We start from the raw sequence: 25,785 nt of genomic DNA on the forward strand, positions 1-25,785 counted from the left end.
AGGTGACGCCTGAGAGGCACACAGTGAAAACATCACGAGTGCTTTCAGAAAGAACGGGAGGAACAATTTTTACAAAACAGAACCTCGCAGATGATGTTGACTTTAGGTGATATTAACATACACGAGCTAACAGGGACCAGACCTCTGCAGACCAGAGAAAACTGATAAAACACAGAAATCCTGAAGGTTTAAATTGATTTTTGCACTGAAAGTCACCAACCGAATCAAAATATAAACTATTTTGATACTTTTGAAGTCTTTTTTTTTGTAAGCAAAAATGTCAATTGTGGCAATTCGCTGCTTTTCTTTGTCTTCTGTGATACTAAACAGAATATTTGGGGGTTTTAGACTGTTGGTCAAACAAAACAAGCAATGTGAACACATCAACTCAGTCTCTGAGAAATTGTGAGGGACATTTTATAGACTTAACTTGATATATTAATCAACTAGTCATTGCTAGGCTCATTATTAAAGAATCTAAAAATCACATTAGGAAGGAAAAAAAGCTTCCCCTCATTGGGTGAACCCGACACAGGTAAAGGTTAATGTGGAGCACAGCTGTCTTTCATCAACAACCCCATAATAAAAGTACAGATTATTGATAGACAAGAGCACCGCATATGGACGGACTACATCACAACATAAGCTCCCGCTGGGACATTGTGGTGGTTTAAAAGGGCCTATGGTACATACCACACAGTCCCAACACTGTGGAAGACATCCACAGTCTTTCCCTTATCTCTCCTGTCTCTCACCACGGGAAACTAATCTCATAATGAAGAAATGTTCTTTGTTTTCTTTGCAGTTGAGTGAGAGATTTTAACCTTTTTATGTCCTACAGCAAGCTGGAGATCATTAGATGCAAATAAAAAAATATTTCCTATAGGGCAGCAGGTAAAATCTAACAGGGGCAGGTTAGATTTCTATCATAGTGGAGATAAGACACAATGATAAAACCAGTAAAATGACTTATAAATGATTTTTCATAGACTTTCTCTTAGACTTTCAATGAAAAAACAAGTATATAAACCATATATAACCAATTTTACAACTTATAACTGTTCTATAATAATATTTTAAGTGATTGTGACTAAAGATTTGTACATTGTCACAGACACCTTTGTTTTTTATTGTATTTTTAAGTTCCTGGCAGCTTTATACTTTGTTAAATTGAGTCAGACTGGGTTTGTGCTGAAAAAAAGTGAAATAATGCATGCTGGGTGAGGACTGTTTAAAAGATGTCAAACAAAGACAAAAACGAATGCATATAAGTTAGGGTTGTACAAATGTTTAGTTGCAAAATCAATGAACCTGAATCTTGTAAAGCCATGTCAAGGTTTACATTTGATGTACAGTATGTGTAATATGTGCTGAAAACTGCATCTAAAAAGGGAAATACATTCATCCTCATTATTTGTCTTTAGGACAACACTTTGGGGAACCTAGCTTGCTTTGTTATAAATACAGTTAAAAGTTGAATGTCATGCCTCGGCCGTGTAGCGTGATCGCTCGTATCTCTTGAGTCAGTGGCACATTCCTGACGGACAGAAAACAGGACCGGGGATAATGTAAACTCTCAGGGTGTCTGGCTATGGCTCGAGATGTGACCACGCTGCACATGTGGACAGATGTTATGACAAGACAAGCTGTGGTTTAGCTCCTCCGCATGGAAACATGAAGTCAAATATGGTTCAGGTCATTAGCTTTTCTGAAAGCTGCAGTTTGTAACATTTTTAAACATCAACATGTCATTGCCATTTTAATTTTGACACCTTGGAATAATTAGCATTAACAACCAAGAACATGGAGGAAGTTACTGGTAGCTTTTGTCTTACACCAGTGGAACGGTTCGTGCTGTTGTTTCTTCACATTGAGACCACATTTCTGCTGCTTTCATCCCTCAGTAAATGAGATAAATCAACAAAAAGTCCGAAAGCTTAAGCTCCATTTGTCCTGGGAGAACTACGCTCTTTGTAAGAAATGGAGCCTTTCAGCTTTTTAAAAGATGTTTGTTTGCCCCCTAGTGGCCACAACTTGATTGCTGCTGCTTTAAAGTTTGCAAAACAAACAAAACTAAGCTTGGATTTTAAGCCAGTCAGTCAGATGTCACTAGCAATCTAATGATTAATGCAGATTGATGTTTTGTTACACATTAGCTAACTTAAGCTGTAACCGGTATATCGCTTTTATCTTATATCCATCTTCAAAATGTTATTAAAGACGAGCCTAGCAAATAGCATATCTAAGTACAGTTTGCTCAACTGTTATCGGAGCACAGAGCAAAAAGGGGTGGGACTTAGAAAGGAGATAGCAAGGAAAGACTTCTATAGAGTTATATCGAGTTCTTGGGCTCCAGCATTTGGGGGTCTTCATTAGAAACAGTAAATTCAAACACAACTACAGATCGGCTCTTTCCAACTGTGGGTCAAACTTTCTTAAAGGGATTGGATCTCACTTTAAAGGGCTTGGTGTGTGTAACTCATTTAAATAGCTTAGACTATAGCGACAGCCAAATCTGAAAGGGCCTGCTAAATGTAACTCATTTAAAAGACCTCTGGCTGCATGCCAACTGATCCAAACTGGGACACACACATACAACCAAACAGCGCCCTGCCTTTGTACTAATCCCTGGCTCTCCACATGCTGTTGCCACCCAAGGTAAAACCCCCCACAGGCAGGAAGGAGGGAGTCTTCAGCGGAGCGACTGAGCGTGTTGGACAAACTGCCCTCACAGCTCTGGACCTCACCCAGGCCTTTTGTACCAAGGAGCAGAGCTGCAGACTGTGTTAAAGAGTGAAAGAGTTTCTACAGGGAGGAGAAACTGAGACGAAAAGTGAAACGCAGTGAAAGAGAAAAAACTATTTGTCTGTACACGTTATTTAATCTGAGTCTTCTTAAGAACCGAGAACTTTTTCACAGGAAATAGTGAAATGATCTCACCAAAATACCTGCTTGTTCAAAGAAAATTTAAAGGAGATCACGATTGAATTACTCATTAAGATGGACTGGAATGCACAAAGTCAGGCCAGGCTACTCTGCAGCAGTTATGGGCATCATTGTTGATGAAGGACCTTTTGATTTTATAGTCTGTGTATGGTCTCGTTGAGACTTTTTATACGTATTATATCTTCTATTATATATGTATGTTTTGTTGTGTGGGGACCCCAGGAAGAGTAGCTGCTACCTTGGTGGCAAGTAATGGGGTTCCAAGGATAAAGAATAAAGAAAGAGCCTCCACTGGCTTTCTGCCCCACAACGGTTTCAACTCGAGGTCCTTCTTTTCACTCACAAAGCCCTCCATTACTGGGCCCCTTCCTACCTCACCAATGTTTTCCACTAACATGTTCATTCAGCCTCCGTTCATCTGACACCAAACTCCTATCCACACCGTCCAGGACCAAGCACCAAACCTGGGGAATCAGGGCCTTCACCACTGGCCTTCTTCCTCTGGAAGCCCCCAAACACATGCATGACGGCACTAATCTTGTTATGTTCAAGAAGTTACTTAAGATAGCTCATCAAATATCGACACTTCAGGTTGCCAAAGCATGAACGCCACCTGTTGTGTTGTGTTACTTGCTACAAACTAGTTTATTTGTATCCCATTAACCAAAGCCTAAAGCGTCGGTATTTTCACAACCTGGGAATTAGACTCAACAATCATATCTTTCTTCAGAATGGCTGACCCCACCTTTATGGTTTCATTTTATGGCCTCTGCTACCTTGTGCCTGAAGTCTTTTGTTCTGTAGGATCTTTTATTTAGCTTGTCACGTAAAGCGTCTTTGTGTATCTTGAAAAGCGCTCTAAAAATAAAAAGTATTATTATCATTATGTTCATTATCATCGCAGGTTGACATGTGTGAACTTGTCAGGATACTCCAATGTCCAATTTCCTTGTGTCAATATTAGCTCAAGTCAGCGCATGAAAGCACCAATTTGATCACATTCGCTGCCCAGATCGGCACATCACAACTACAGAAGCTCTACTACACTTTATGATGCATCTGTTATGCGCTACCAGTGTCACGCCATGTGCTGCACTTGATAATATTTTTGTTTTCTGTTGTCTGTCGAGCCTCGTGGAGTTGTTACTGTGGCTTCAGGCATTTAGTCTTGTTAAAGAAAGACTTTCATACTGTTACCTAAAAACAAAAACTCTGACGTGTTTGTTCAGTCCAACAAACCACAAGAATCCAATGTGACCTGCACCTCATGAAAAAGAAAACACCAAACTGTTTGGCCTTAAGGCACAAAGACTCGTCCTCACTTAGGCCTACTCGTGATTCATAACGCTTGTAATGCAGAACAGATCAGCTCTAATTTCTGCGAGCCCATAAAACACAAAAACAAACACCGATTTTGGTCACTAACCAAGAAAACTTCATGCTTAAATAACTGCTTGTCTCATGTTACACCTTAAACCAACATGGGTACGTTTCCGACATTCCTTCCTTTGGTCACAGTTGAGTCGAATTATTAATCAGACTCGCAGTTCAGATGATGCAGATAAATCCTGCTAAATCCTAAGAAAAAAACTCTCAGGTATGTTTTTGCAGGGCTTTGCTGGAGGGCTTTTGTGACCCCAGATGCCTGAGTAATTAACAAGGCTGGAGAGTCTTGAGTTTGACCTCACACCCACCTCTGGGGTCAGGAGGTCAGGGACAAACTGCTGGGTCGAGGGCTGTTGGCTGCGCTAGGGTAACACCCTCAGAGCTCTTTAATCTAATCAAATCTGGGCTGTTTTGGACACAACGGCAGCCAGTCAAAACAACATCAACCCTAAAGTCTTAATTTTTGTAAATGAAAAGGTTTGAGATAATCCTGGTGTTTTATAATGCAGTTTGACACAAGTAACAACATCTAAAAACAAGTCAGTATGACACCTTTTAATTAGAAAGTAGGGCTGGGTATGAAACCTCCAAACTGTGGCACAGAGAATTAAAAAAGTGTGTCAGAACAGAGGCATAATTTCGTCATCAGAGGCCCTCTGATTCACGTGGACTCTAGCGGACCCTTGTGGACATTGAAAGTATAATTCCGACATCAGGAATAAACCATGAAAAAGGCAAGAAAGATGCAAACTATATTTGAAAGCAGAGCTATCAGATGATGTTGATCAATCAGAGAGTTTACACGATGCAAGACATTTTATCTGGCACGCATTATGAGTACATGAACAATGTCGTGGACATACAATGGACATAATCTCAACAATATACCCATATGTGAAACCCTAATTAAAGTTGAGGTCAATCATTCTGGATAAAGATAGTTTTGTTGAGTCTCATTCCCAGGTCATCAAAAACTGACACTATGGCAACCCAAAGCGTCAGTTTTCGATATTTGACGACTTGGGAGCACCAATGTCCCTATAGAGTTGTGTTCCTATTTACCATAAGCTCAAAATGTCTGCATTTTACAAGCAGAGTATGAAACTCAACAATCAGCTATCTTTCTCTGACCCCAACATCTCATGCTTAAATAATGGGCTGCTCTAAGAGTCGCCACTCCTCTGGTTTTAGGCTTTCCATCAGATGTTGACCCTGGCTGAAAAGATTTGCTCCCATTTAGACACCAGAACATCAGTGAGGTCCAAAACTGACCCTGGGTGATAATAAGGTCGTTCTGGATTGAGGAGCAGACCATTCAAGTTCTTCCACACCAAACTAGGAAAACCATTTGTCTATGGAGCTGGTTTGTGGGGGTACTGTTATGGTGAAACAGGAAATGAACAAATGCCATGTGCTGATACAAAGTTAGGATTAAGATTTCCTTTCATTGGACGTAAGAAGCCCAAACCAGTAGCCCAGACCAAACACAAGGTATTAGGTCATAAAAACATGCAAATTAGAATCTCCTGTTTATTGCTCTATTCTCAAGAAGAAAATCTGCCATGGTGGTGCTTTGCGCTATGAAGGTCTGGAGGTCTTCCAAGAGTTTCTTCGTTGGCGGTTCAGAATGAGTTCCTGCTGAAATCGGCAGCAAAAACACGGGGGGGGTTCCATTAAAATCATGTGGCTTGACGCAGGCAGGTATCCGCCTCGGTGAAAACGCGAAGTGGCATTCACGAGCATTAATGAGCAGATGCCTTGGGTTAGAGCTGGTTTCTTCATCCTCCTCCTCCTCCTCATCCTCCTCTTCTTCTTTTACACCAGCTCCTGTTTCATTCGCCTCCCTCTGCCTGGATCTGATTACCCATGATCCTTAAATCTGACGAGAAAGCTTCCGGCCTCGCCTGAATGTGCCAGCTTGAAATTTATAGCTCTTCTTCCTCACACACACACACACACACACACACACACACACACACACACACTTACACACATACCATGAAGTGATCTTTTCTCCGTGTGGGTGGGGGCGCTGCCATGTTACATGTTTTACGAGGGTCCGCTGTTAGGTGGCTTTGGTGTTTTCGGGGGACCAAAGGCAGAAATGTGTGTGTGTGTGTGTGTGTGTGTGTGTCAGAAATCATTGTGAACCAGACCACGTACTGTGGCAGCTGGGCAGGACTTTGACTCAGTGTTTAAGTGATCCTCCACCCGAAATCTAACTTTAGGTATCAAACACACAAACTTTACGAGGTTAAAACCTGGCTGTAAAAAATCTCTAGTTTGTCGACTTTCTAGCACAAGAGTTAGTTTGCACATGTCAGCTTTACTCTCGCTTCAACATATTGTGTTTCACTTCTACCACAGACATTGAAATGAGTGAAAATACATGTTAATACTTGTTGCCTGCTCACCTCATTTACAGAAACGATAACTTCTTTTTGGGGGAGTCCAGTTACAGTAGAGCAGGACACATTTGACATTTTACCTTCTGCAGGCTTCCTATTAATATAAATATACACAACATGTGAAGAAATAATCCACTAAACTAGCTGTTTTGGAGATTCCATGCTCAGGTTACCTGGTGAAAGCTACAGCCATCAGCCAATTTATCTATTAGTGGATTGATAGAAAATGATATATAATATAATATCTATTTTACTAACTGATTATTCGTTTTTTTATTATTCAGCCAATAAGTAAAAAATTACCTGTTTCCAGCTTCTCAAATGTGCAGATGTATTAGTCATTTATGACAGTAAACTGAATATCTTTGGGATTTAGACTGTTAAAATAAACAATTTAAGTGGGCCGTAGGAGATTATAACAGGCATTTTTTAAACCATTTTCAGACATTTTACGTACAAAATGATTAATTAAGAACTAATCGAAGGATAAATTGATAATAAAAATGATTGTTAGTTGCAGTCAGATGTGGCTGAAAGCTTAGCTCTGGCAAGTGAATCTTTGAGTTGAGAGCATTTTAGGGCTGTAACTTTGAGCAACTGTACGTGTTTTATTTTACATTTGAAGCTTCTATTGAAGTCTTCAAACGACGCTTCGAATTTCTGATATGTCATATTTTCATTATGTCATCACCCTAAAAGAAAAACAAAATCCTCAATTTGAATAAAATGATTCAATGGATTAAATGAGCAGGATTAGTCGGTTGCTGTTTGTAAGCACACAATTCAGAAAGAAAGAAAGAGATAGTAGTGATGGTTGAGTGACCTAAAGAGTGAATGAAGAGAGGGAGCTATCCTGGAAATAATCTGTGTTGTCCTGTCTACATGCATAGAGCATCAACTTTCTTGTTGCTGTGGTTGATAAATACCGGCACAGTGGTGTTAATTGTATGTGCAATGAACACTTTAACTTTCTAGAAGATACATTTTCTGTAAAATAAAATAAATTCTACTTGATTTGAACTGTTACTGATGGGCTGTGGTCAAATTAATGTAGTAATTTGCCTGAAACCACAGCTTTTATGACTGTTTGTATGCAAGTGCTGTCCTGTGGAGTCAAGAAAAACTGGAAAATGATATGTTAAAAATAGTGGGAACCCTGCCCAAGTTTCTCCTCACTTTCCAATTTCTAGGCTGCTATTGTTGCAAGAGGATTTTGTGTACTGTAACTGTGGTTATGAGGTTTGTCTTGCAGCAAACAACAAAACAACTTTGGCTGCACAGGGGCATACAATCCAGGTAGAAAATGGTTTTAAGGGAGCTGCTTCTTTTTCAGAATCAACACAAAAAAAAAAATCTGTAGATTGAGGATAATTGGGGTAAAAATGATCCATAAAGTGGTAATTTGCTGTATTATTTAATAATTGACTTTTGTTTGGTCAGGGTTCCAAACAAGGCCTCTAGGGTTCAGGGTTCAGGGTTCAGTCTCCATCCTGACGTCCACTCAGCCCACACACAGTCGGGCCCTCAGGAGAAACACTTGGCAGTAAAAATATGGAGTGTCACTGCTCCACCCTGCAATTATTCACAGCCTCCCACATCCATCACCCACAGCAGCAGACCAGAGGGAGCTCCAGCACTTCATTTCGCTTTAACACCACGTTTGAGATAATCAATGAAACTCACAGATCACAACACAAAAAGCATTAAGCTATCAGGAAACTTCGACAACTACTTTATTTTCCCTCTGCAGATAAATTGAGTCTGAGGCTGGACCCCCCTCTGGCCCAAGTATCAAATAATCAAATAATTTTTTTAAATAAGCTTTTATCTATCAGGAAATGTCTGCAGAGCCGCCTCACCCTGCTTCACATTCACTCAGCTGCAGCTCCGCTGGGGCAGCTGCCAGTTTAAAGCCTTGCTTGAGGGCAACAATTAACAGCTAATTAAACAACTCAGAGGTAGTACAACGCTAACAACAAATAAAACCAAGGTTCAAAAGTGGCACTCTCACTGGTTTGGAGTCAACAGAAGTCAAAGAAGTCAAAGTAAAGCCGAACAGTGATACTTAAGTTCATTACTCATTAAAAACAACAATTTTGTGGGGGTCTGCTCCACCTCTTGCTGACACATGGCTGGGTGAAATATATAGTTAATCTTGAATGAAGGTACAGTTTATTTCACCATGCAGAGGTTATACATTCATCTTTTAGGCTTTTAGCTCCTTGCATATGCATCCATAATGTATTTTTCTACAAATAAGAAAATCCTTAATCCTGCAACACCTTGTGCTGGCTAATGTGCAAAAATACTAAAAAGCTTTGAAATTGTGTCTTTTTCAAACCCTTTTGGATTAATCTTCTTTTTTGTCATCTTGTTTTTGAATTTTTAAGCACTGGCTCTACTTTATCAAAATAAAAACCTTTGTTTCCCTTTGTGCAGCTTTATAAGCAGCTGAACAATAAGACCACGACCCATAGCCCCGACCGCCTGGTTTCACTTTCACAATACAGTCAAAAGATCCAATGTTCAACCTCGAAATGATGCAAATACTCTGATTTAGAAGAGGATAATCAAGCCTTGCAGTGTGTGTCTTGGGAGGCTCAGTGTGTCATTTACTCTGTTCTAACAGACAGTAAACCACCAGGTTGTGTTTTAGCTGAGACAACAGTTAAAGGTCACGACTGTGGTCTGTGGTTTGTCCTCTCTGGCCTGCATGGCTTCATGTGCTGCTGCCTCCATGGAAAAACTACAGAGCTTTCTTTTGAAGTCACAGATTCTGCGGTAAATTAAGTGTTTTCATAAACTCCAGGTGCTCGGAACTGGTGGAAGACATCTGTGGCACGGTTTAAGAAATACACAGGAGGAAATGCAAAATCCCCTTTCTGAAAAGCAAGGAGACGAGACTGCTGAACCCTCGAGGGGGAATGTGCTTGCTGCAGCAGGAAAAGTACCAGGAATCACTGGGATAAGAACAAACACAAAGCAGATCTATGGCAGTGATACGTCTCTGTGGACAGAATGGCAGCATTGTGCGGCTCGGGGCCTCTTCCAATGACAATATGACATGTTTGTGTTTACGCCTTGCTGTGTGCGCCGAGGTGCATATTCTTCCCACTGACCAACATCCTGCCAAGACAAAAGAGTTTCTGTGCCCTGAACAGAAGGGCGAAGGCAACTGAGAGCAGGAGACAACTGTGTGCAGTATGTCTGCACACACAGAGCAGCACATAGCAATACATCGGAGTTATTCTATTCAGCTGGTGTATTCAGGTCAAATCTTAGACATCAAAATTGCCTTTAAAGTGATTAGGCAAAAGGACATAAGAAACCATGTTAATGGCAGACATCAAATAATGTCTTTAAATGTATTAAAGTGGTTACTGTTATTTAAATCATTTGTATTTTTACAGAACAGTCATTTCCACTGTGATGGAGATAAATCCTTAATTCACTGACGTAGATGATAAGAACAGCATCTTAAACATGCACACGGCATGAAAAGGGAGTGTGATGTGATTCGCCGCTCAGAACACCATGACTCCTTGTTTGCTGCTATATTATTGTTTTAAATCTCATATACAGAATATTTAACCTTTAACAAGTTACTGCAGAAAGCTGACAGTTATCTGTGACTGATACAGGGATGTTCTGGGTCGTCTACCATCTTCCTAAGCGAATGTCTGGTGGACTGAAGTTTATCAGTCGATACTTATAATACTTAATAATTATGGACATGCACTAAGAATTCTCATGTCTCATGTTATTAACATTAACAATTAAACCAAGCCACCGTTCACTTTCTGTTTTCTTTACAAACTCAAACCGGCTTACATTTAAAAGGGGACATCTGTGTCTCATTACCAGCAGTGCCAATGAAACGGGGCCAAACAGGGCTATAAACCAATGCCAGCTAATTGTCAGAAAACTGCAACACTTGCGCCTGAAGCAGCGTGCTGCGACTCACAAACCCACCCTCCCTGCCCTCACCTCTCAAGCTGGGTGTTAACATCTTATTCCAGCTTGAATGTCTACCAAAGATACAAGAAAAGACCACTGGTGAGTTCAGTTTTCTCTGGCCAAAGGTGTTTAGATTTCAGCATTTTCCAGAAGTACTTTTTGATACGCTTCTTGTAGAAAGTGAAATGATTTGGGTAGACGTGGCTAATCTTTGGTATCTGCAGTTGGGGCACTTTGTGGTTCAGCCTGATGAGTCCGACAAATTTGGAAAGAACAATTTGATCTGGGGCAGCAATGCAATAATACTGTATGTCCTAATGCTGGAAATAATATTGCACTGATCTTTGAACAATCAGCAGTGATACTGATGAGGTATTAGCAACACATTACTGATTTGCATTAAAGAATATGTCTTCTGAGCCTAATCAGTGAGATTTGCCAATTTTAAATTGAAAGCGAGTTCTTTTATTTAGTTAGTTCTTACATAATTCTCTCTACCCCATGTCGCCCCAGGAATGAATAAAGTCCATTCCCCCGCTATTCAGGATACTTCGATGACCGCAAACACAACAGTTCCCACAGAGTCAAACACTGTGATGTCCCCCGCATCCGCTCTTTGCTAAATCGGGGGCCAAATATTATCATATCTTAAGTGTAAAAATATCTTTGTTTTGAAGTCGGCGGGAAGAGAACGTCTCTGTCTGTCTGATAGAACAATGGAGCGACGGAGGATGTGAAAGTTGTCCAGCTAAAATCAAAGAGGAAGGATGTGAGGAAGGAAAGCGGCGAACAGAGGATGGAGATAGAAACAGTATTGTGTGTGTGTGTGTGTGTGTGTGTGTGTGTGTGTGTGTGTGTGTGTGTGTTTGTGTGTCGTGGCATGTAGCGCTCAGATCCTCAGAGCTTCAGCCAAACTGCCCAGGAGACTTGATCAAAGTGTTTGGCACACTGAGGGGAGAGTGATTAAACGAGTTTAAGACCGCAGCAGTTTATTCAAACGGCCAATTAAAGCTCTCAATATAACCTCTGACAAGAAAGGTGCTGATATCCTGACTGAGCATTTGCTGTTGGTAAGTCAGCAAAAGCTGGGAAACTATCAGGAGACGAAGAAACTTCTGGCAAAATTTAACTTTAGTCTTTGAGATTTTCTGCCTCCTAATGGCCAAAAATGTGTTAATGCAGTTTTAAAGTTTGCACGAGTTTGATTAAACTTGAGCCTGGAGATTCAAAGACAACCACAAAACAGGATGGCCCATTCAATATCACCTACCTGATCAGGACACACTGGTTCTGCAGCCTCTTCCACAGCGAGCGGTAGCACTCGTTGGCGACCGCAAAGATGTGCGGGGAGATTTCGCCAAGGTGGTGTCGGCTGTACATCTCCACGGCCGGATGGTCGTACAGGCCGGGCAGCGTCTGGTAAGGGTTCACCGCCGCCAGGATGGAACCGATGTACGTCTGAGGGTCGGGACATAGAAGGAAAATTGTTAGAAACACAAGAAAAATATCACAGAGATAATCTCAAGACTTGAAACCCTGAGAAGGAACCGACGCTGAACCTGTACGTAATTACTTGTCATTTAATGATCGATGGTCTTTACCAAACATCCCTGCTGCCTGCCATGGCTCAGTTGGAAGGACAGACGGGCCAAAGGCGACACATAATCCAATTTCTCGAACAACAGCAGAGTCATAAAACCCATATTAAGCTCCAAGGAAGGTAGAAGAGAGCAAACATAGCAAGCATCTCCACACGTGACCTCAGTAATACACAAAATCTCCTTCACCACTTCTACTGGGCCTGTTGGGAAAGCTCAGCAGCACAACTCCTAACGCATCTGACCTTTTCTTTTCCCCACCTTCCTCCCCCCTGAACTGCAGATTTTCCAAACCGGCTTCAGATTTCAAAGCAAAAACAAACCAAGCTGCTGAAATAGAAGCTTGTGAAGCCAGAAGAAGTCTTGGCAGTGGCTGCAGTGCTGCGGTGGTGACTAATGGATAAATAGGCAAGCTTGGAAAAAGGCAACACATCAGCATGCATCTGTGAGAAAACAACCGGGTATGTTTCTACGTTCTGGACAGTCGTAAAGGTTACAGCAGCATCATCTAGACTCTCTGTCAGAAACACTCCTCGTCACCATCAGTGGTAAAAGTTTGAGCGGTTGCAAAAGGTTAGAGGAGCATTAGGCTGTTTTTTTTAGCATCCACTTGAGCATAAAAACAGAGATTCTGTCAAAACTGAGTCTTCATGCTCATCTTTACTACGTTAAATACAGCCAAGGATGACATATCCTGCCACTAACACAGTGCTCTGAAGAGGAGAACATTTTTGTGCGTGCACCTTGGACCAAAAGGGAAAATCTCATTACAGCAGAGCACAGTGTTCCCATAACCAAACATTAGGTTGTGAGTGGCCCGGAGGAGGAGGAGGAGACGAAATGCATTTAGGAGACCGAGAGAGAGAAAGGGGCAAGACATTTTGGTCTGCAGAGCATCTCCGTCTCCCCTCCTGCAGCCACATGACTCGACTCTCTCTTATCCTGGTCATCTCCACCGGGCCCGACTGACCATAAAAACACAAGACGACATCTGAAAGTAAACAGCTCTGTCAGTCAGTCACAGTATAAAATCTGAATTTCTGTCTTGTTTTACTCTAACAGAGGTGGATTCATATTTTCATGACATTTTTAGGGTCGAGCAGCGACTGCAGAGAAGCCTTATTAAGATGCAAGGAATTATTATAATTTTAATCCAACAGGATCTCATTTTTTACAATATTGGGAGGCCGCAACATGCTTGAAAACTCATGAAACGCAGCACGTGGCAAATTCAATGGTGGCGGAAATGTACAGATTATAGAGGTCCTGCACTTGGGTGTGAAAAAATAGCTCGACAGTAGCCTCTAAACTCCTCAGTACGCACGTGTATCATGACCACACAAAAAACAGCCTCTTGGACCGACACTATTACAATTAAAAGTTGTTGTATTCATGACTCGGTGTCGAATGGCGTATCCGTGGCTTGGCGTCAAATTCGAACGTATCGCCATGAAACAGGAAGTTGGGATAACTTCAGGGTACTTTGTCTAATTTCCACCAAACTTATTTAAACAACATTCAACAGGAAGCGCCACCTACTGGAAACAAGAAGTAAGGCTTGTCTGGCAACATCAATCTCATTTACCATGACCATACCTGACCATCGCTGCTTGCAGCTTTAATACCTGTTTATTTTGCTTGTTTTACCAAAGCCAGATATTTTCTTTACATCTGTAGCTATTTATTATTGTTTTATTACCTGTTATGCAGCTAGTAAAAGCGCTATTCAAGTTTATTATACTAGAGTGGAGGTTCAAAGTGTTAAACTCTTGCTAAAACAAGCAGATAAATTAAAAACAGAAGACTTTTTTACCCTATCATAGATGTCAATCACAAAAGGTTTCCAAATACTGTTTAGTTTGGATAAATAGGAGGAAAAAACCTAAATGGTTCTGTGTAACAGGGTCTGCCATGCCTGAGGTGAAACCATGTTCAGCGCTCTGAAGTGGAGAACTTAAATTACAGCCATAATAACGATAATTAGTTTAATAGCCATGCAGATGTATAGGGCATGGAAAGAATATCAGCAATAAAAACCACCCTGGTGAGGCGAGGTTTCAGCTGAGCAGGTTGGTTTGTTGTGGAGCTGAAAGAGAACCTGACCTCTGTTCTCTTACTGATTGTATGTTTTTCCAGAGACGCTCACTCTAGCTATTACCATTATAAATACAAGAAAAGATCAAACCTCTGGTAGATGTACTCTAGTCATTACATGCATGGCAAATATTTGTGTTAGCAGATGTAGTGTTTCCAGCAGTCACACATAGCTGTAGTAGCATTAGGCCAGTGTTCAGACACAGTCACTGATGTAGGGGAATGCCATTTTATTTGCAGATAGATGTACACAAACCTGGAGCCGCCTTTTTAAGCCGTAAGATCACACTTTTATCTTGATGCCATGCAACTAACCCAGGTTTTGTTGCCATGTTTTATCAGATTACTGTACATGTACTGTGTGAATCTCTTTTTAAGGATAATGTTGGTGTTATTCTATATTTTCTCATCAAAAAATTCTCTAAAAGACCCCCAAAAAATACTCTCTGACTTCCTGTCCGTGCTTCTCAGCTCCTACTGAAATAGTACTGTAGTTTTTAACAAATGGTCTTCAAACAGTATATAGTGCATCTAGTGACTTCTATTTTGAATATGCATTACATATTAGAATATGTGTCCTACCACATGTTACCAATAATGTTAAGAAAAAAAAGCTAATAAAACCATCAAATCACCATGAAACCAACTCCATCAGATCAAATCGCCTCAGTCTACACATTTCCCCCCTCATGTTACATCTTGGCTCAACATCCTGTATAAAACAAAAAATACATCAAATTAAAAGCTGCTTCACAGTGACTTTAAAAGGGAAGATGAGGTCACTTTTTCTGTCGAGGAGGTCTGCATGGTCCCCTCCCTGTACAAACATCTCCATCACCTACCCTCTGTTGCTCATTAAACCCCTTACGCTAATCTCCCCTCGCCATAAACGGCCTACTGACTGACTGACCTACATTCAGCCTGGATGCAAATACATTTGAATGGCAGTTGAGGTGACCGTATTTACATGACAAATACTGGCTCTGCACTCTCCTGCATGTGCAAATCAACCTGCACTGCGCCAGATGAGAGCGTACGAGGGGGAGGGCGGTGTTATAGTAATGTACAGTGGATCATAAATCAGCCTGTGTGTGTGTGCGTGTTATCTCTCAGAGTGTAAACACAGAGTAGCAGCCGCTCTGCTCAGATGGAGGAGTCGGTTTTGTAGGCATACGAGCAGAAATGTCTCCGCCCCGGCAACGTAAACAGTTTACAGCCGGGCTGATCTCTGGCTCAGAGAGCGTCACTCAGCTCGTGGTGTAAAAGTCTCTACAGGTGATTATGTAGTGCCATGTAATGTTTGGGATTTTTACTTGAGTTCTTGTTTAAAGTATCTGAAGGAAAGTCTTAAAGAAACCTGCTGCGACTCAAACTTTTACACCTTGTGACAGCTGTAAGTGGTTTTTCTCCGTGGATGAATGTATGCTCAGTCACTTCTGGATCCTCCTCTCCTGTACTTAGATATGCTAAGTGCTAGGCTAATCTATGTTAAAAAAGACAACTGCATTTTTTGGATTATATAACAATATAATAATAGAATAAAGAAAGAAATAACCAACCAATAAGATGACTATTGCATAACAGAACAATGTAACCTTAGAAAAGAAAATGGAAACCAGGACTTTTAGCATCAAAAGTGTGTCTTCTATGTATTTTCTTTTTTTTTTTTTAAAGATGCCATTCAAATTGTAATCTTGCTAATAATCCCCCTTTTTATTTTTTTCTGATTAAGAATTTCTTTTCTGTAACTGTAATGGATTACAGTTCCCTTTTTTTGTATCTTGAATAGATAACTTACATGTAGGAAAATCCGTTAACGACTGATGTAAATCAGCTAGTGAACGATTGCTGTGGATTATCTGGCTAGTTTGCTAATGTTTTGCTAACTTGACTACCTTAAGATGTGTGGATAGGTGTTGTTTTCATCTTTTAACCATCTTCAACGTAGATTACCTTAGCACATAGCCTATCTAGGTACAGGAAAGGAGAAATCTGACGGAGGTTCCTCAACTGTTATGCAAAAACGTGTATAAAGTGTATAAAAGGTGATGCTCAAAAGATTATGTGTATCATTTTACTTTTTGACATTATAATGAGCAGAAAACCCCACTGACAAATGGCAGATCTGTGTCACTGGTCAAACTGACCTCAGGTGAGTCTTTGGCTTTATGACTGATAGCAGTGGTTGAGCAGCGACTTCATGTTTACACAAAGGCGTCAGTCACTGCTGATGGTGTAACCGTAGAACAGAGGGAGGCACGCAGGCAGCCGGAGCGCTCCAAAACAACTAGATCTCTCTGAGACGGAGCCAGATAAATGCACTGAGAGGGAAATGAAGACCAGATGGAGAAAAAATAAAACTCCTGGAGGATCAGAGGCAAAGCGCTCGCCAACCTGCCTGACTGACGGCAGGAAATGTAAGAGAGAGAGAGAGAGAGGAGGGGATATGAAGCAGTCACTTTTACCGTGTCACCAAGACAAATTCCTGCACATTTGTTATACTTGGCGATTAAAGCGATCCTGATCCACCGTTTATGTTTAATATCGCTGCTGAGGGAACGGAAACCCCACATCTGCAAAAGTCCGGCTGCTGAAGAGATTCTCTCAGCGGTGCCCGTTTATTGTTGAAATGATGCAATGGCAGTTGTGACAGCTTTCCTGTGGACTCAAAAACCTTCTCAACACAAAATAAACAGTGGAAAGTTTGAATTCTAGTGTAAGGAAAAACAAGAAATATATTAAAATTCTGTTTTTGTTTCCCGACTGATGAGACAAAATGATGCAGAGTGAGAATATTCTCTCGCTTTTAGCTCTGTTTTTGGTCTCTACCGACTCCTGAGGGAAATATCTGGCTCTTTAGCTGCTAAATGCTCCCCTATGTTCACTTTTCATGACATTTTAAGGATCTTTTTATACAATTCTCTGTCTGTATTAATATTTTTTATTTAATAGGCTTTTTTTTTGACAGATTCAGTGTTTTCTTCTCATTGTTCTCTCTTAGCTCTTTGGTTGTTTTCGAATACAGGATGAGGCTGTTTATCAGTTTTGACAGTTCATCACTAAACACAAGTTCATTTAAGTCAAAAGTAGAGCAATCTATTGCCATAACCCTTTTAGTAAATTGAAAATGATTGTTTTCTCCTATTCATTCCTTGAAATTAAATTATATACATAAATCTAATGAGAAAATAAAGTTAATTCAAAATAGAAAAATGTAGAAAAGTGTGGCCTTAAATTTAAAAAAGTGGATTTACGCAACACAAGTATATTGATTTAGTTGCATTAAATTAACCCATAGTTAAATTTAGGGAATTTATAAAATATACAAATGTTCTGTACATACTGTTTACAGAACACAATAATCCAACAGTCTCCCTGCACAGGGAACAAAGGAGGTTTTACTCCGATTGCACTTGCAACTGATGACCTGAAACTCATCCAAAGATGCAACCAAAATGAAACCATCCGAGCCAAGAGAGATGTCCACCAGATTCCAGACAAATCTGTTTCTCTGTTAGCAAGATAATTTAACAAATAGCAGATGGGTGGAGAACTGCCACATGCCAAAAACTTACCATAATTAGCAAACCAAAAAATGGTGCAAGCCACACATGCCGTGATTTCTTTCTCTCATTCCACTAATAATTAGTCACTGCAGCTCACATTTTATTTCAAACTATGTGCCATTGAGTATGCTCCTGTCGTTTAAATCCGGCCTCACAGGAAGTGACATAAGCACACTGTATTTGTATAGACAACCTAAAGGAGAGGGGAGTTGTTGGCGAAGCGTGAAGCTCCGTTGGCTGGACGCCGCTTTCTCCACATCTGACAGTAATCAGGACCTCGGAGCTGGACGACGGCTTCGGCTGAAACCCCTAAAATGTAAATGCATCTTCCACATAGGCACACGCTCTGTTTTCAATGAGGACTAAAGTGGGTTTGTGTTTCAGTGTGTCTACAGGAATGTGTGTGTGTGTGTGTGGTCTGTAGATGTGTCTGTGATACCAACTGTGTTAGAAAAGAGACATGAAATCTGTAGTTTTTTAAATATTGGGACATGAATCAAACCATTTAACACTGTTATGTGCCTATAAATCCACAGTTTGCACATTAACATTAAGTTTCACCAACTGTAACCCGACTTCGAGCAGTCAACCTTCTGGTACTCAGTTATGACGGGAGAGTTTGTGAATGTGGAGCAGCAGCTGGTTGTTGCAGTCTGTCAGCGGGCCGGCAGCAGACACAGAGACTTGTTAAAATAAGCTGAGCGAGTCACGAGATTGATTCTGCTCTGTGCTCAAACTGACCGAGTTGGCAAAGATCCGAGGACGCAGTAGATCCTCATGAGCGCTATCAAGTCGTTGGTCCTGCTCGAAGCACGAGAGCAGCACAAAACCTCCCATTATCTCTGCTCAGCACATTAACTGCAGTGTCCAATGTCAGTGCTGACTAACTAACTTAAATGTCAAATGCATTTTTAATATCAGTTTAAGCACACCGAGTTGTGCCGCATCACAACCAGAGATGGACCTTCTCCAGAGTCTTCATTTAGGCTGAAGAGTCAGTACAACTTCACTTGTTATTGTATATAAATGCTTACAGTTATTAACTTTTTTTATCTCCCAAAAACTTTTAAAGAATTTACCTGTCTACACTGGTATCCCTTTAACTTACATGAAATCCACTTGTCAATGTGTATAAATGTCCATGAACAAATCCGATAAATCTAATATTTAGTGGAGCATTTTACTGACTGTCATCAGCAGAACTAGTTTTTCTTGCTCATTTTACATCACTTCTCATCCAAAGTCTGGGAAACGGGAGAAGGAAAGTTATGGTTTTCCTTCTGCTAGTGTACACTGTCCGTGAAATACAGATACAAAGTGAAGATCTGTTAGTACATCCATCAATAATGAGCTGCAAAAGGTGTTGAGAAAACAGTTCTAAACATCACTGAAATACATTAATCCACAATACTATACAATACTACTGAGCCATGAAAGAAACATCTCCATCGGTGTGTGTGTGTGTGTGTGTGTGTGTGTGTGTGTGTGTGTGTGTGTGTTAAAGTTATTGAGGTTACACATTCTCCCTCAGCTCAAACCGTGTCAAAGTCCAAACACTTGAAATACATCACAAAGCGTCAGACTGGTCACTGAAAAACATCAGATTGAAAACACATAGATCACGAATGTTTGCCGCCGGCTGGCTCTCACATGTGCTGCTCCATTATCCGTGGTCATGCCAGATCAGCCCGTGGCGACGCTAACACACCGCACAGGAGCGGTGATGAAGGGTCGCTGTTGTAGCCGTTTGAAGTGTGAGGTTCAGATGTGGACGTCACAGTTCAGTGTTTTGACATAAAGAATCAGCACTAACTCATGTCTTCAAGGAGCTGTAACACGTGACCTCTGTTTAATGAACGCCATTTACTCTGCTCTCATAATGCATCGTCACTGGAGAACTGGAGAGATTAATAATATAAAAGCTCCAAACATGGCTTTAATGACCATTATCTGTCTCTTTGTTACCATTTTGTGTCTCTTTGTGGTATGTTTGTGGTCATTCTTTCTAACATTGTGGTATTTATTTGTCTCTTTGTGGTCGTTTTAAGTATTTTTACGGCCATTTTGTGTTTCTTTATGGTAGGCCCATTCAGTAAGAAGTATGGTTGTAAGCAAAAAGAAACACCAACAAAGCTTTTGTATCCACTTCACTATGAAAAGTAGCCACAAGCACGAGTACCCTCTGTACAACGCACAAGTTACTACAACATCAAACTTCCAGCAGCACATATTTTGTAATGACAGCAAGCAAGTCACAAAGACTTCCCAAAAATATAATCTCTTGCATTATTGTAATGACCACAGTCATTGATATGGACCCAATCTCAGCGGGCGTTCAGACCACAAACATCCCTGCAAGAGGCTGTGTTGGTCGTGGTCATGGGTCATAAATGCCTCACAGACAGGATTTCACAACTCTGGAAAGTTATCACAGCAGCAACTATTTTATCGTTGTATTAATCAGGAGGTAAACTGCAGAAATATGGCGTCCACGTTACAAAGTAACCCATTAGGAATGTGTACTTGCACAATCTGATCAGCGCAGCATCAGCGCTATGCCAGATGATGCTGCCTTTTTTATGCTCAACCCTGCGTTTGCACATCCACTGTGTGGCCTACGGCCTCCATTCAAATCAGTAAGGACGCTGCGTTTTTTTCTGACCGCAGCCTCAGCGCAGTGAATTCAGATACATTACCCACGAAAGGAATTTCCTGCCATTAGTTGGTGTCATCCAACATATACAGTATGTAAAGTATGAGATACAATGAAAAGAATGAAAAGCTCTTGATGTGACTGACCCCCTGCTGGGATGGGAGAGAGCAGTGGAGGTGTTGACACTGTGTGTGTGTGTGTGTGTGTGTGTGTGTGTGTGTGTGTGCATGATGAGTGGGAGTTGGGAGAAAGATCGGTATGGATGGGGGGGCAGATGAAGAAAGGACAGTGTGTGATTGAAAAATGAGGATGTGTGTGAAGGAAGGACATTATTGGGGTACAGAACAAGAATGAGATTCCTGAGAGAGAGACAGTAAAAAAATGGAGAGAGAGAGTCAGTGTGTGTGTGTGTGTGTGTGTGTGTGTGTGTGTGTGTGTGTGTGTGTGTGTGTGTGTGTGTGTTTCCACTGGAATCTGCAGAGGAGATGAGTGAGGCCACCAGTCGACAGCACAGCTGGTTACAATCACAGCAGCTAAAGACTACACACACACACACACACACACACACACACACACACACACAGTCTGGTAGCCTCGGGGCTAAATTCCCGGTTCAACTATGTAATGCTAAAACTAAAGAAAAGTAGCGCTTTAGCTAAAACAAAAACATTTCTCCAGTAAATAGACCAGGAAGCAGCCAGCTCTGTCATGTGGTAAATTTGTGCTTTTCTATTTATTTTGTCGTTGCCACACTTTTATAGCTGAGCTGGCATTTGACCCTTCAGTGATCATAAACTCCAGTGCAATATTTTGCAGCCCATCAAATAAGGCTACCATCTGTCTGCAGGAATGTTCCTGGGAGCCAGTTTGCGGCATTAAAAACACCAACATTTCCCGGTAATTAGGTTGTTTTCAGTCAAAGTCTCTAGAGCTGGTCAATAAAATCCATTAAATCCATTCATTCCGATTTTGAAACGATTCAAAAAACGGTCTCGGACGTAAAATCGGGATTTGAACCACAAACGCTTTAATGGCGTGTCATCAGCAGTGTACCCCTTTCAGTAATATACACAGTGATCGACAAATGCGGTAGCATTTCACAACACCAAAGATATGGTGTCTTTTGTAGTTAGTTAAAAAGTTTTTTTTATGATAAACTTCTGTTCTGTTCTGATTACAGACTTCTGTAAGGTTTTGATGTCCCAGCTACACAGTCACCGCCCTCCCCAATTCCCCCAGTGCCGACCCGGACCCACCGTCCAGGTCGACTACAATCCGTTACCTGGGGTCGGTCTGGCTGTGCGTCACTCAGAAAACAGACTGCCCTGTTCTTGCTAGAGCTCCAGAGAGCAACATGAGGGAGGAGAAGAACTATTTTGAGATATTCAAAATATATATATACACACACACACACAGTATACAGAAGTAAATATCCATAAAAGTGTAAAATGTGGGACTTTTAAAATAATACATGCCAAGCTGTGTTATTAATTACTACTGGACAGGAAAGTCAAACTCTCAAGGATGTTCAGTTAAAAAACAAGTTTGTTAGACCTGTTATTCCACTCAGGTGAAATGTCCTGTCTGACATTTAAACTCCATACTTCTGTAATGTACCCAGGTCACAACTGTATATATAATTCATATAACATATGAAATAGTTCTGTAACCAGACTCAATCTTACAGCAGGATGTGAGTAAACAAACGAACACCACATTGATATGACTCTATGATGTTGTTTGAATTTTCCTTTGGTGGACGTTTGTTAAAAGTTGAACAAACTCATTAATTCTCTTAATTTAATTCTCTAAGAAGTCAGCAGGGGTGCTTTTTAGGAATTTCAGGGGCCCCTGACAGGTTATGACACCGGGCCCCTCGCTCTGATGCTTCTGACTTCATGCATTAGCCTGTCACCTCACCTTTCTCTGCCCTTTCTTCACCACAGGGACTTTTCCAGGAACCGAAGAAGCGTGGTAGGAGGTCAGGAACTTCACCTGTGTTTCACACAGTTCCTGTGACTGTTGAAAAGGGGGCCAATATAAAAACCCCCGCACTCATGCCTTCTGATAATAACAAGATAAGCACACAGGCCTGAGTATCAATAACCTGCAATAATAATGAATCCACAACTGTCACTTTGACTTTGACACTTTGGCACTGAAAATAACAGTTTTCTGGAAGATCTCAGCACTCGTGTTCAGAGGTCTGGACCGATATCTGGTAGTAATGTAAGCCATGAGCGGCCATTTTTCATCAAGAACAGAGAAGAATGTACAGTGAGCAGCTACGTGACAAAATCCAGACACTGGGAACATGTGAGGGTCTATGAGCAGCTAATGGATGTGGCATTAAATTATTGATTTATATGGTGTCTGTAACACAAATTGTCTCCCCATGAAAAACCTTGACTGAATTGAACTCATAATCCAGCAGAGGCAGATTTAGAGAAATATTAATGGGGTGGCATGGAGGCTTTAAGGGGTGCAGAAATATATGCTGATTTAACTGCAGTCATTAAACTTGCTTGGAAAAGCCCCCAAATGAAGATATTTTGACTCAAAAACATTACAATATTGTGGCATAATTAGTAGGACATTGAATGGAAATATCTAAAGGTGGAATTGGAAATATGAAAAGTGTTATCTTAATTGTTGAATAATTAAGTCTTCACTATATACGCAAACTTTCTAAACTGAGTCTAAAATATGGACATGTCAATTTGGTTGACACATTCTCATAATGTCAAAGTTTATTTCTTTCAGCTAGAACATGCAGTGCAGTGAGCATTAAGCAATCACAAGTGGTGAGCAAAACAATTAAAACTCATTGGATTCTATTTTCAGTAGTTTTTCCATTATTCTTAAGAGAAAAACCAATTGGAATATCTAAGTTGATTTATCTTCCTGTGGAAAAATAACTTCACAAGGTCATTAGCCTGCTTTGACTACCAGTTAAATAGGAGCAAAGCACCGGGTTCTCAAAAGCTGAAACAACTTCAAAATGAAACCTATTCATATTTATCCATTTATTTTTGTACTTATAATTCTAACCTGTTTAACATTTGATGTATCAGAGACCGTTGCTGGCTCTCTCAGTGTGCTTATAGCCCTCCCCATTGGTTTACCACGGCCCACTTCACCAAAACCTCTCCTCTAATTTTCTCTCTTTGCAGCTTCTGGCCCAGGAAGACCAAAAAAAAAAAGCCCCGTCAGAGTGGAGATTGGGCGGCCATGATGAATTGATTGGATAATTCCGACCATACGGGAGCATTCAGATGTGATTAAAGTAACGAGATGGCATTTGTCAAAGGTTACTGCGGCTAATGCGCGCAGAAAGCACAAGGCTGCCTTTGTCGCCGGCTTGTTTTGCTGGAGAAAGTGCTGGGTCAGGTTTATTCATTAGTCCGTAAGCACAAAACGAGACAGTAATGGTTGAGAGTTATTTGTCCTACATAGTCCTTTGTTTTCAACGCTATACAGTGGACTTCCATAGGTTGCTGTACAGTGACTGGGTCAGTGGGAACAGAGCTGCTTTGTTTGCTAATTAGCTTGCTAAGTAAAGCAGGACAGTGTGGAACAAATAACTCTGTTAGCACAACCTCTCATAGTATAAGAGTGTATGAACAGTAGGATGATCAAGATGAAAGTAGCATCTACTGCTAAAATCACCAATGCTACCACTCCTGGTACCACTATTACTGCTGCTAATGCTCCGAACACTACGGCTACTAACCTTCTTATTATAGTTGTGATACCCCCCAACAAACACCCCACCGATCTGCAGTGGTCATTACTCCTGACCAGCTAAAGCTTTGCAAGAAATTACCAAGGGGAATGCACTTTCAGGTAATCTTTAGCATCACTGAGCACCTCACTTTTTGAGCCTTCTTGCATCGGCCCTTTGAGCTAATTAGCAAAAGTAAAAAAAAAAACTAAATCAAGGGCCGAAGCCTTCCAGTGGCCTTACGAGTCAATTAAATTGACTAACCCTCTGTCCTTACATATGTCCATAGATTCAGGTAAGGAAATACCCCCAAAAAACCTTTAACATGGAAATACTGGAAGAAACCTCAGGAAGAGTCATAGAGGAAGGTTTCCTCTCCAAGGACAGACAGCCATCCAATAGATGTCAAATGTACAGAACAAACTAAATCAAATCACTTTTGCAAATTTTGACTCTTGTGTGGAGGACGCCAGGTGATGTTATAGAGCCGTAGACTGGAGGAGTTTGGATGGATGGAACATCAAAATGTCGGACTTTAACGTGGGACACTGCTGCTTGTCCCGTTACAACCAACAGTCAGTGTTGCCATTACTGTGGCAACAAGTCACATAATGTAAGTCAGGTATGTCACATTATGAAACATAAACTCTTTAAATGACTTATGGTTTCACACTGGACGTGAACTCCAGTCTCCTGGGTTAAAGTCCTGTGTTTGTTTGACCCATCCTTCCATCCAAACCCCCTCCTTACATAGCCTTTCTCACTCTTTACACTACATCGTCTGACACGGGGGGGTTACATTGGAGTTAGATGACAGCCCACTGTCAAACAGATGCTAAAGAGTAACTTGTGCATCTGTATGGAGATGCAGAGGGACGTCAGTATTTGACGCCCTGGGAATGTTTAACAAGCTGGATATTTTTCTTGTAGTTTTCAGCCCCAACCACCACTGAGAGTTCCCCTTTAACTTGAGATAATAAGGAGAAAAATCTTCAAAAACATGACCTGAGTTACAAAAGCTAGTTCTAAAGAGTCAGAGGTCACAGCAACAGTAGAGGGAACAAATATCATAATGATCACATATATCTCAGAGAGAAACAGCTTCAGGGTTTCTTCAGATTCACTGCGGTTTTGCTCCGAGGCCAACCAGCTCTTAACTGTTCTGTCTCACAGCTTGGACGACTCGGGCGCTGTCAGAGCCGAGCCAGGACCCATTATCTCCAGCCAGACTCCCATCGAGGCCACCGCTGGAATACCAGCCTCTAAAATGAGCGTCAAACCAAACAAACCCAAACTCTAATCGTCCTCCCTCTCGCTTGGCAACCTGTTGCTCTTGGCTGCAAAACAAGGAGCTCCGTTCAGCACCATCCAGGTTTCACACGGATCGGAAAAGGCTGAAAATCTCCCTCTACTTGTTTGGGTTTTATCACCTGTGCCTTTCATCGCCTGGTCG

General features: G+C 41.1%; 1 protein-coding gene across 2 annotated transcripts in view; it reads right to left on the reverse strand.

Moving 5' to 3' along the window:
- The window catches only part of myo10 (myosin X), a 126,491-nt gene that overhangs the window by 45,829 nt on the left and 54,877 nt on the right, over window positions 1-25,785 (reverse strand). For both annotated transcript variants that reach the window (XM_051403180.1, XM_051403171.1), the window contains exon 4: window positions 11,968-12,155. In XM_051403180.1, coding sequence (XP_051259140.1) covers window positions 11,968-12,155 — 188 coding nt within the window. The remainder of the gene's footprint in view (window positions 1-11,967; window positions 12,156-25,785) is intronic.

Source organism: Dicentrarchus labrax, unplaced genomic scaffold, assembly GCF_905237075.1.
Source record: "Dicentrarchus labrax unplaced genomic scaffold, dlabrax2021, whole genome shotgun sequence".
NCBI lineage: Eukaryota > Metazoa > Chordata > Actinopteri > Moronidae > Dicentrarchus > Dicentrarchus labrax.